Raw genomic sequence first — 12,744 nt, forward strand, 5'->3', positions numbered from 1 at the left:
AGTCGGGGAAATACACAGAAGTCAGTCTCGTTTGCAGGAGCACAAGAACATAGGAATGAGTTCACTCAAGAAGACGACATGACTCATTCACTGACAACCATAAAGCACTGAAGAGAGATAGATTATACAAACACATGCTCTAGGGCCGTGGCTTGGAAGAATCTGTGTTAAAATGTCCATGCAACCCAAGCAGTCTACAGACATAATGCAACCCCTGTCATGGTCAAATGCCATTGTTCACGGAAACAGGAAAGACAGACCCAAAATTCACTTAGAGCTGCTACAGAGGATCCCAAGGAGCCAAGGCAATCTTGAGTCAAAGGAAAAAAACCGAGCCGGGGACAATGTGCTTTCTGAACCTAAGATATGTAACCCGTGTGCTGGTAACCGCTTGATGTAGCCTGGAGTCATCGGAGAGGAGGGAACCCCAATTGAGAAAATGCCTTCATGAGACCGGGCTGTACACTACTCTGTAGAGCATTTTCTTAATTAGTGAGTGATGGGGGAGGCCCATCCTATTGTGGGCGGTGTTGTCTCTGGGCTGGTGGTCCTGGGCTCTATAAGAAAGCAAGCTGAACAAGCCATAAAGAGTAAGCCAGTAAGCAGCACCCCTCCATGGCCTCTGCATCAGCTCCTGCCCCCAGGTCCCTGCCCTGCTTGAGTTCCTGTCCTGAGTTACTTCAGTGATGGACTGTGGATGCTGAAGCCAAGTAAAGACTTTTCTTTCCAACTTGCTTTTGGTCATAGTGTTTCATCATAGCAGTAGTAGCCCAAACTAAGACCTCATGTGACGATGGCTGACACAGTAGAGCACTGGCTTATAGGCAGACACGTTGACCACTGGAATGGAATGGAGCCCAGAAACAGATCCACACATGTATAACCAGTTGCCTTTTGACAAGGAGGCCAAGGACATGGCAAGGGGAATGGCCGCTTCTTCCATATGCTGTGTTGGGAGAGCTTGGTACCCACATGAAATGGGGGCCTTCCTTACCCTGTGTGTATGAGTGGACTAAGATGCAGGCATAAACCCTTTGACTTTAAAACTCTTGGGAAGGCAGAGGGGATGCCAGAAGACCTCCATCTTGCAATGGCTTCTGGCCATTGCATATGACCCGTCAAGTGCAAGTAACTAAAAAGCAGCAAGGTCACATCAAACGAAAGCAAAGGTCAAAGTTTATAGAGGAAAGGTATTTGCAAATCACGCTTTGCACCAGGGACTTGTAGCCGTGTCTGTGGGAGCTCAAGTGTGACTGTAAGAAAACACACAACCTTATAACAAAATGTGTCATGTTACCTGAAGAGACATTTCTCAAGAGAAGATAAAAATAAAAGCCAAGAGCCTTCTCACACAGCTGGATTTCTGGGGATACCAGGTCTTCAAGAAGGCGTCGCTCGTGCCATTGAAGGAGAAGAAGCTCATGGAAGATAAACTTGGAGAGCTGCCGAGCTGGATATCAATGCAGGATTTCGCCCCATGGCATTACAGGAGGGTTTTGGAGAGGGTATGACTGGTATTACAAGTACATCAACAGTCGGAAAGGCAGCAGCATGTGAGGGACTAACATGGTGCTGGCAGCCTACATGGTTTTCATCTACTGTGTTTTTTACAAGGAGCTCAAACAGGAGCAGCGACTCAAGTATCACTGAAGAGGGGTCACTATGGAGGGCAACTTCATGGCTGAGCATAACTGCCTGCCGCGCTCTGATCCAGGAAGAATTCAACGGGCTGAACCTTCATACCCTGACTGAGAACTAGTGTCCAATAAAAGGTGACTTAAACAAAAAAAAGCCAAGAGATATATTGAAGATGTCATGTAGTCTACAGTGGAATGCCTGCTTCCTTCTGGTGGGATGACTGCGGTCAAAGGACAGTCATCAGTGTACCCTTGTACACCTTGTTTGTTTGGTTTTTGTTTTGTTTTGTTCAATTGTTTTGTCTTAAATACTGACCTGGGTGATAGCTGGGAATGAAGTTGTACAAGAACTGGGATCGTCATGTTCCCCGGGGTAAGATTTACCAAATCAGGTGCCATCCCATATACCTAGAAGTACAGTCAGGAGCTGACCTGGGGCGGGATCACGTGCACCTCAGGGGTTAGGAAAACCTTGGAGATGACTGGGGCAAATCAGGACAGTGAGGAGAGAACAGAATTTGGGAAAGAGTTGGCAGTTACTTTTGCTATTCCTTGTCTCTTGGGAGAGGAATTATGCGCCTGAGACCCATGGCCCCAGGGGAGTTAGAGTTCTTGGGTTGTGCATGGTTGGCACCTTCTGTGTCTAACAGAGATTGTCCCATGTGTGGATCTGAGTCTAAAGGCAGAGGGTGCAGCTCCCAGGTCCTTGTGCTGTACTGAGTTACAGGGATGGTTAGAGGAAAGGAGACCATTGATTAGGGAAAGACACAGAAGTGTGCTATATCCCAACAGTGGTCTGTCTCCCAGAGGGGCTCAGCAGGTCTGCAGTGATCCTCTGTTGTTACAAATATAATGTAATATAACATATAATTTGTATATTTTATATTACTCTGTTATATAATATATTTATTATATAATTACATATTATATGTAATAAGTATGATATAGTATAGTGCGAGTTTCCAAGGACTTACAGACACAGGTTTCTCAGAGCATGTGCCCTTAGCTGAGTGAAGCTCGGGTGGACGAAGGGTCACCAGTCTTTCTACAGTTGTGATAGTCTCTGGAACCTCCTCCTCCATCGTCGTCCATTCCCCTGCCTGAAGACCTTTTTGCGGGTGGGTGCATGCATGGAGTCTGCATAGGAGATACAATACAGTTTAGATACCAAGAGAGACATTAAAACACAAAAGCAGACTCCAAAAGTTGGTTGGAATAAATAAAACCCGCTTCCTCTGTCAGCATGAAGGCCTGACTTTGGTCTGTAAAACCCACAAAAAAGCTGGGTGCTATGGCATGTGCCTGTATCCCAGCAATGATGCACTGGGAAGCAGAGACAGGCAGGTCTCTGGAAGCTTGCTGGCCTGGTAGCCTAGCCGACTCAGCAAAGCTCCAGGGTAGGAAGAGATCATAAGGCAGGCAAAAGGTGGAAGGTACCTGACGACTCGCATGAGGTTGTCTTCTGACTTCCACACAACATGCACTCCCATGCATGTGGGTGCACACACACACACAAGCACACCCATGCATGCATGTATGCACTTGCATACACATGCAAGAAAAAAAGGCAAGAAGGCAAAGGGGGTAAGAGAGGGAAAGAGATCAGCTTTGGCGCTCGAGGGAGAAATTAAACATGAGGTGATGAGACCTGGAAGGTTTTATTCTTTCTGTTTTTGGAGATTGGGGCTTCTTATGTCCATGATGTCTTAGCTCAGGGATCACAGCAGACTCAGAGCACGCCTAGTGCTTACCGTTGATGGAGAACCTTCCAGAAGGTTTTCCTCTGGACCATGGCTCTATCAGTGCCTTTGCCTTTGCCCTGAACAAAATCCTTCTAAGGAATCAGCGTGCCAAGTAGTGCTAACTGCCCGCTCAGCCAGTAGGCCCTTCTTCACAGAGTCCTCGCTCCACAGTCCCTCGCTCCACACCTGCCGGCAGGAATAAGGGATTAATCTGGTTTAAGACATGCCAGACAGTACCCAGTGATGAAAATATTCCCCTGGCCTTTTTGATATTGTTTTATTTTGAGGCAAGGTCTCCCAAAATTTCCCAAGTTAACTTTGAACTTAATATGTAGCCTAAGTTGACCTTGAACATGAGATTGTCCTGCCTCAGCTATCCTGACTCCCAACTATCAAGATTATTATTCTTAGGTCTAAGCTTGCTCTCTACAGAAAGGTTTATCATCAGCTTCAGTGGATGTTTGTATTCAAATTTAAATTAAAGTTAAATGAAGTTAGAGGTTGAGTTTTCTGTCCACACTGGCTATCTCTTACTGTTCAGTAGCCCAGTGTGTGTCTAGGGGCTGCTGTGTAGGAAAGATCAGAAGTGTTTTTATCCTCCCCTACAGTCCTCTGGGAATGTTGAATAAGAAGTCGGTGGATTCCTGTGCGCATGAGTCTGGAATGGGCCTAGGCTTGGGCTCAGCCCTCATCTTTCTTCTCTGCGCACATATCCCCAGTCCATCCTGCCATGATCTGTCCCGGGTAGTCTGTGTTCTGAAACTTCACCACGTAGTTGCCGGGTGGTGCTGAGGCTGTATTGGGGTTAACGCCCCTAACTGGCCTTATAACCTTGAGCAAGTTAGCTGATGGCTTCATCTGAGATGAGAAGAAAGCCAGCACCGTTGTGAAGACCAGGGAAACTATCCATCTGAGCTTGGTCCAGGGCAAGTTCTCAGTGACCAGTCATTTGGATGTGTTACTATTAGAGTGACTCTATGATATGCAAATGAGTTGATCAGTGCCACTGTCTGCATTTTGTAATGCAAGCAGACAGGGTAAGCAGAGGGATGGACAAGCTACCGTTAACCAGTTTGACATAATCGAAACCTCTTGTCTTATAATACGAAAGTCACATGTCGTCCAACGAGTTTAGTTCCGTTGATATTTATTGACCGCTTAGTTTGTCTTATGAACTTGGAAGGGTCATTTTGGAAAAGCCCTGTGACTAACTTCCCACAGGATGGGAAGAATTGCTGCCCTTGAGGTGGTCATATTCTGTCAGGGGGATGGGGGCAAGGAAGGAGCTAGGGTGCTGTACAGATAACCACAGAGGAAACACTGTAGATAGAACATCCAGAAGAGGTGTGGCGGGTGCCCACAGCAGAGAGGGCATGTCCAGGTGAGGGAAGGGAGCGATAGTTGACACGGCCCCGGGGCATTTCCCATTGCATGATGTACTGTGTGGTTCTCCCCAGAAGGGTGGGCACCAGTGTAAATAAAACCAGTAATGGCTGTGTTAAGAACAGCAGCTTGCCCGAGGCTCTGAACTCTTCAGAGGAGGCGGTTTGGAAGGAACCACTGGGTCCCACTGAAGAAAGGTCCAGATGCCAGGCCCAGGTGTCTGATCTCATTTGTGCAAGCAGCGGGGAGCCATGGAAAGTTGTCAACCTTCAGCTAGGTTCTCCCAGAGCTTTCAAAGGGAAGCATGCATTCTTCAACTGGGGGAGGGATGAATGGCCCTGTTTGATCCTGCCTAGTCACTGACTTGGCAGATGGTATTTCTTCAGCAGAGAAGAGAACAAAGTACACAGACGGCCCACAGGTGTGTGGCTGTACCGCATTCCCTGCCATTTGTTATCCGGCACTGCCACACTCTTACACATCTCTGGGGTGTGCAAGCCTCACCTCGCCCCGCCCCTCCCCCCACATTTGCACAGCTGGAGACACGGAGCTGCAGATAGAAGCAGAAGGGTATTTTGGGGCCCTTTCAAAGTCGGAACTGGAGGTTTAGTGAAGCCCTTTGATCTTCAATTCATTCTCTTCCTTTGTGCCTCTTAGAATTAGCTAGCACCTGGTATGGCTGCTGCCTGAGAGGCATGGGAGCAGTTAGTGTCTCAAGCACTCAAGACCCCTCGAGTCTCACAACAGGAAGCCTGTTTATTTCCTTCCTGTCATCTCAGTGGCTGTCCAGAAGTCAATCAATACCAATGATAAGGAAGAGCCCTTTGGGGTTCATCTACTTCTCTGTTTCTCGGGAGCTTAGGACCTTCTAGAATCCGCAGAACAGAACTTCCAGACACAGTTATGGGCTCATTTCTTCAGCTTTCAACAACACCAGTTCCTCACATTGTTGTTTTGAGATAGAGTAGTTCTCAGCCATGTCTATTTTGGGTTTGGTGTAGGGGTTGCACCCATGTAGGCTTGTAACATTGGAAGTGAACTTCTATATAAATGCTATTTAAGATATTTGTGTGTGTGTGTGTGCGCGCGCGCGCACAAGTCAGCCCTGGCTATCATTTCTAGGGTGCTGGTCCACTTTGGGTTTTGAAGCTGGGCCTCTTGTTTGCCTGGAACTCACTCACTAGGCTGCATCTCCAGGGCAGCGAGTTCCAGGTTCCACCCTTGCAGAGACTGTCGGCCTCCCAAGCCATCTGTTTCAGTTGTTCCCAGCACCCACGTCAAACCCCGTAAGGCACCCAAGCCATATTTTCTTCTTGTGGATTCTAAGGCTAGACCTCAGGTGTTCATGCTCACACAACAAGCATTCCCTCACACTTTGTCTGAATCCGCCCACATTTCAGACCCCGCCCTGTACCCCCCAACAGCAGGAGCAGGGAGACTCCCTCAGCAGGACGTAGCTGGAAGATTCTTGCTGTTACCTATGCAGAAGCCAGAGATGTGCATGCTGTGCCCTCTTGGTGCCTGACAGCCACGTATGCCTTGGCTGAGGCACTAAGGGGGACCTGTACACATGAGATCCTGCAGACAGCCCTGTAGGTGTCCTGAGGTGTGTTCCAGCCCCTCCCATGCTGAGCAGCAAGTAACACCAGAAAGAGCCAGCTCTGCCACCACACAGTTTAAACTCATTGCCTGGAATTTTAGAGGCAGACAAAAGGTCCTGGCACAGCAGATTCCAATGTTCAACTCTTAAAAATGATAGCCTGGATGGATACTCATTGGCTTCTGCCCTAATCATTAAAAAACACATACCCGCAGGCTGTGGAGACAGCTGGACAGTAATGAGCTTGTAAGGACGTTAAGTTTGATTCCCAGAACCCACGTAAAAGAAAGCTGGCTGAGGAGGCAGAACCGGGTGAGGCCTGGAGCTTTCTGCCTAACGGGCAGAGCCTATCTATGCTGTCTGGGTCCCATTGGCTATGGAGAAGAAGTGTGTGCAACAGTAGGGACCATATACCTGAGCCCATTCTTCTGTGAGGGGGGGGGGGGTGCGTCACTGGAGAGACCTGTCAAGAGAGCCACTTTCAGACACCACCCCTGATCTGTCACCCTGTTCTTCCAGGATTTGGCCATGGAGGAGGCGGCTCTGGAGGAGCTAACCCAAAAGGTGGCCCAGGAGCACAAAGCTCATAGGTAAGGCAGGCGGAGTCCGAGAGCCTGTCCGGCCAATACAGCACGCATTCTGTCTCCTCCCAACTCCTGGCTGTGCTTCCCTGCTTCCTCCCTCCCTCTTCCTGTCCTTATCTTTTCTTCCTTACTCTCTTCCTCTCCCTCCCTGCCCCTCCTCTCTCTTGAAAAATTTTCCTTTTTAAAATTATGGAAAATCTTCATAGTCCTGAGCAAACTAGTATCTTTTCAAAGTAGACAACACTGTCCACAGAGGTGTGTGGGACAGTGAGTGCTTTTAAGGCTAGGTGTCTTAATTGAGTAACTTGCCTTCTTTTCCTTATGTATCTATCTATCTATCTATCTATCTATCTATCTATCTATCGTCGAGTAAAAGGCAGCTGAATGTCAGTGCCACAGTTGATACGGTACCGTCCTCCCTGGTGGAAAGGTTTGCCATCCCCAGTGCCGCAGCTCTAAAGTTTGCCATTAGGATCCTGAGGGTTTCCAGTCATTTTTGTACTGCTAACCATTTCCTCCCGTGGCGCTGTTTGAATTGTAGCGGGATCCTGCCGGCTGAAGCTGAACTGATGTACATCAACGAAGTAGAGCGTTTGGATGGATTTGGACAGGAGATCTTCCCGGTGAAGGTAACAGGCTGTCCCTGCCCCTGCACACGTTCAGAGTTAATGCCATGGGCCAGAGTGGCTTCAGCTTCCCAGTGTCATGTGACATTAGTTGATGAATTAGTTTCTCTTTCTTCTCTGTGACTGGACAAGCGGCAACTTGAAGGAGGAAGGTCAATCTTAGCTCAGCCTTTGGTGCTGGAGAAGGCACTGGGACAGTGGGTCACATTGCATAAGCAACCAGCGTGCAGAATCAGCAGGGAGCAGACTGGGCTATGACGCCTCAGGACTGTCCCTGGTGACCTGTTTCCTCCAGCAAGGTTCTGCTACCTAGAAAGGTTCTATAGCTTTCCCAAACACTTCTCCCAGCTGGTGGTGACGTTTTCTAACATGTGAGCTTGTGGGGGGACATTTGTCATCCTAACCAGCACAGCGGTGTTAAGAACTCGCTTTAGATAAAGAGAACCCCTTCTTAGCTCAGAGACTTGGGGTTTGATCTTCAGCAGAATATCTGCAGTTCTAGGACATTCATCTGAGTCCATCCACCGGCACCGCTCATCTTAAAGTGTCAAGGCCAGACCTTGCCTTTCTTAAAGCAGGGCAAGCAGCAGGCGTCCTGGGGATGTGAACGGAGGCTAGCGAGGGGGGTTCTTGTGCTTTTCTCCGCTCTTCTTTGGATGTGGGGCGACTGCTGGCAACGCAGATAAAAGCGTCTCCACTATGCAACCATGTCTTCTTTCTCCAGCTCTGTGTGTGGTGGGTGTTTTCTGGAAACCATGCCTAGGAAATCATGAAAGGACCTCACACCCATTGTAAGTGCCTCACCTCCCAGAGTGGGTGTGGCTGGAAGCATCATGGAGCCCAGGATCCAAAGTCATTTCCCCCTCTCTGCTGACCAACTCTTCAGAAGATAGGCATGCTATCAGAAACTCATTGCAGCTTGCCATCCCAGCGATCTGGAGATTTCAGGACTTCACTCCGGGCCGGCTCTGCCGGCTGCTTTCTACTCATGACCTGCTCCCTCTCTGCTGCTTGCTTGCAATTTGCCTTAATGAGAATGGCCTGTGAGCGTCGGACAAAATCAAGCGGGGTGGCCGTGTCTCATGTTGAGGGCTAAATGGCTCTCTTTTTAGATTTGTTTAATTTTCTTTTGCTTCTCTAATGCCGCCCTTCGTAGGGCTGTAATCCATTTTTCTTGCAGTAATGCCTGGCAAGCCCATCTGCAGCCCATTGTCAGCACCCCGTATATGGTCATAACATTTTGTGTCACTGAAAAGGCAGTAAACTTTCCTCTCTTTCCACCAAGCCAGCTTCTCTGCCTGGAAGTTGGGATCTCACTTTGCAACCATCTGCTTGTTTGTTTTTATTGTTCGAACCGTAGGAAGGGCGGCCAGTGAAGCTAGCACTGACGCCTGCTTTGTAGAGGTTCAGTGGGTTTCTGGCAGATCCTTCAGTGGGTTCTTCTAGCAGGTTCTTTAGGAATTAGGAGCCTTCCTCAGAGTGGGACAACCACAGTGTTTTGTGACAACTTGGGATAACAATACCCTAGTTTTAAAAAAATCCACTCTTTACAACAGTCACATTTTTTTCAGAAATTAAAAATATATGAGAAGTAGGCTGGAGAAGTGGCTCCTCACACAGAGGACCCAGGTTTGGTTCCCAGCTTCCTGCTAGACAGCTCACAGATGTCCTTAACTATAGTCCGAGGGAATCTGGTACCGTCTCTGTCTTACGTGGGAACCAGACATGCATACAGAGCACAGAGCAGGCAAAAGACCCATAAAATAGAAATAAATATTGACAAGTGATATATTAGAAACGGAAGACAACAGAGAGTACAGGCTGAGGCGGAGGGAAGTGCATCAGAGCTGTCTCACGAAGATGGGAGCCAGGAGAGAAAGACTGGTAGGCCGCCTGGAATGTTTACCATCTGAGCAATTTGGGGGTCTGAAAAGGGGAGCCCAGGAAACAGAGGGGAGCTCCTAGTGGGTGGGGCTACCCGTGGGCCTGAGGGCCAGCACTGAAGGGTGGAGAGGTAGCAGGGCTTGGGCCCCAGTGGGGTAAGATTTTACACAAACCCAAGTGATGTCCAGCTCTTAAGAGTATGTGGGTGGGTAGCTTTTTCTAAGAAAGAAAGAAAGAAAGAAAGAAAGAAAGAAAGAAAGAAAGAAAGAAAGAAAGAAGAAAAAAGAGAAAGGAGGGAAAATTGAAAATTTGGTAGAACTCAACATATTTGAGAAAAATTCTAAATTGGCTCTAAATAGAATGTGGTAAAGATGGATGCATGCGGTCAGGGAATCCCGTGACCCCTGCATTGCAGCCAGCTCTGCTAGGGTGACCTCGGGCAGACTGCAGACAGATGCTTAAGGTTGGTACTGTCTCTTGCCTTGTGTCTGCATTTTTAAGATAACAAATTAAATGATGTATATTTATTAGATACAGACTCTATTGATATCTATGTTCATGTAGGACTGGGTGCGGGGGAGATCAAGCTAACTCATATGTCCTTTCACAGTCATAGCTTTTTAAAAATTCATTCACTCACTCATTCATTCATTTATAGCTTTTGTGTTGGCCTGAATCTCCCCACCCCTGCAGCCTCTGCACCTTGCCACCCCACTCTCCACTCTGATGAGATCCATGCTTTCCAAGTGAACTCTGTGTTCATCTCCCCATGCCTTTCTCATTTCACCTAGAATCATGGCGTCCCCTGACGCATGCCAGAGTGTCTGATTTCAAGTGCACATGGTAGCCCGGTCTGAGGTATATGTGCACGCCCCACCCCACATCTTCCTCACTCACCCCTCTCTCTCTCTCTCTCTCTCTCTCTCTCTCTCTCTCTCTCTCTCTCTCTCTCTCTCTCTCTCTCGGACGGGATGACCTTGGTGAGTGTGAGTGGTGTGCTAAGGTCACCGTGGTAACAGACACCTTCTGTTGATCCGCAGGACAGTCATGGCAACAGCATGAACCTTGGCATCTTCTTCATGGGGATTTTTGTGAGGAACAGGATCGGGAGACAGGCAGTGATATACAGGTAATAGCCTCCTCCTGCCCTTCCCTTCAGGGGCTGCAGGCCACTGATGGCTGTGCAGTGCTCTCAGAGCCACACCAGCCCGGAGCGAGCTGCATTTTCTCAGTTTAAATGAAATTCGGCATCTTCAGGATTGATGGGGCAGGGAAAAACCGATAGTGCTCTTTCTGGTGGCTCACCCTTCCTGACGACCGGGAACGTGCGTTTCAAGTCCACTGAGTCAGTGGGGCAGACCTCGAGTGTGGGAAGAGCAGGCTCCATAGTCAGTCCTGCCGGTTGCCTTTGTTGCGACCGTCCCTGACTGTCCCTGGCCATTTAGATCCAAACCACATTCTTCCCACAGCCCTGCACCTTCTGTCTGACCATGCGCTGGACAACTACAAACTAACCTTCACACTAACAAAGGGGATTGATGGCCTATAAAAGTGTATCTCAGAGTCACTCGGTCTGTGATAACAAATTAATCGATTTGAGTAATTTTTTTCAATTACTTAGACCCTTTAGCCTTCTTTTCTGTTTCATAAGCAAATCCTATGCAGAGATGTGGTTACTGTCTCCAGCCCCACACCTGCCCACCAGATGGCTCTCTGCATGGCTGCCTATAGGTTCTGTTACGTATGCTCAACCAGGGCTGTGTGGCCCTGTGCTGACTGACAGAATACCATTCTTGTATGTGCCTCTGATAAGTGTAGCCATGCATCTAGGGCAGGTGTCCAATGACATTTGAAGCAGGCAAAAGCCCCTTCTGGCCTGGAAACGTCCAGCACAAGCTTTCTGGACAGAGACCTTAGGACTTAAACTTTTAAGGGCTAGGGAATCGTATCCCAGTTGTTAAAATCTTACGAGGACTCAAGTTCTGCCCCTAGAACCCGGATAAAAATTGCTGGGCGTGGTAGCACAGGCTGTGATCCCAGAGCTGGGAGGGTGCAGGCACATCCTTGGGGCTCGCTGGCTAGCTAGGTTAACTTCCCCAGCAAGTTTTGGACCAGAGAGAGAGAGAGACCTGTCTCAAAAACCAAGATGGATGGTGGCTGAGGAATGACACCCAAGGTTGTCTCCTAGATTACACACACACACACACACACACACACACACACACACACACGTCATAAATGAGCACCTTGCACGTACATGAGCTGCTGAAATGAAACCGCCACACACAGATGTCAGAACCGGAAGCCCTGTCAGGGTTGGTTCTATTCCCTCAGATGCTGTTCCCAGCAGGGCACAGGGTGAGGACTGCCTGTAGAGTTTTGGCAGTTGTTTTGAAGGAATTCATCTGGAAGAATGAAGATAGCTCCTATCTCTTAAGATCCTAGCAGAGCAGGTAGCTTCTCAGCCAGGTGTCTGTGCCAGGGAGCACCTGGAGAGGGGAGAGGACTCCTAGATTTGCGTGCGGAGCACGGCTGTGCTGGAATGGGCAGGTGACTGTGAGTAACTGAAAACCCTAGATAAAGAATTCACCTGTCCCGGACTCAGAGACTAGATTCACTGAGTCAGGTTCTCACTAGTGTCTATGTCGAGTCTGCTCCGAAGGAGTGAATGAGCTGACTTTTCTGCCTCAGGATGTGAGAACTGAGCTCTGTGAAAGAGGCTGCCTCGGTGCACAGGTTACAGACCTGGAGACAGGGAGTATCTACTGGGTGAGGAGCCCGTGGTCTTCTGGGGTTTTGTGAGCGATCTAATCCCAGAGTTTAAAACTTACACCACAGTGTGGTGGGAGTGAGCATTCCAGCAGGCTCACTCTCTCTGGGTGCATGGTGGGAAGTGAGGAAGGGCTTGCCGGAGCAGGCGACTCCAGAGTTGAGTCTTAAAGGGCTGGGAATAGAGCACACAGAGTATGCACTGTTTGCCCACATGCAAGAAGCCAATGTCCAGCACTCTGTGTGTGTGTGTGTAGTGCTGTAAACAGGAGGACCAGAAGTTCAAATTCATCCTCAGCTATGTTGTAAGTTTCAGATCAGCCTGGGATACCTTGTCTTTAAGAAAAGGAAGGAAGGAAAGAAGGGAAGGGGGGGGGGGAAACTCACCAGGGATTGGAGTTCAGTGATGGTGGGATGAAAAAGAGATGGTGCTGGGAGCCGAGTGCTGAGGGGATGCCTGGGGCTTATCTCCCAGCGGACTGGGAAGCAGGCTCTGCTCTCCTGGACTCGGGCACCTGC

The 12,744-nt window shown here is 48.8% G+C and overlaps 1 protein-coding gene and 1 pseudogene across 2 annotated transcripts in view; both read left to right on the plus strand.

Moving 5' to 3' along the window:
• Ptpn14 (protein tyrosine phosphatase non-receptor type 14) overlaps window positions 1-12,744 on the plus strand; it is a 149,199-nt gene that overhangs the window by 99,587 nt on the left and 36,868 nt on the right. For both annotated transcript variants that reach the window (XM_029477885.2, XM_029477888.2), the window contains exons 6-8: window positions 6,882-6,952; window positions 7,488-7,575; window positions 10,497-10,585. In XM_029477885.2, coding sequence (XP_029333745.1) covers window positions 6,882-6,952; window positions 7,488-7,575; window positions 10,497-10,585 — 248 coding nt within the window. The remainder of the gene's footprint in view (window positions 1-6,881; window positions 6,953-7,487; window positions 7,576-10,496; window positions 10,586-12,744) is intronic.
• LOC110310193 (ATP synthase F(0) complex subunit f, mitochondrial pseudogene) lies at window positions 1,302-1,785 on the plus strand (annotated as a pseudogene).

Source organism: Mus caroli, unplaced genomic scaffold (genome assembly GCF_978045245.1).
Source record: "Mus caroli unplaced genomic scaffold, Mus_caroli_1 scaffold_1, whole genome shotgun sequence".
Taxonomy (NCBI): domain Eukaryota; kingdom Metazoa; phylum Chordata; class Mammalia; order Rodentia; family Muridae; genus Mus; species Mus caroli.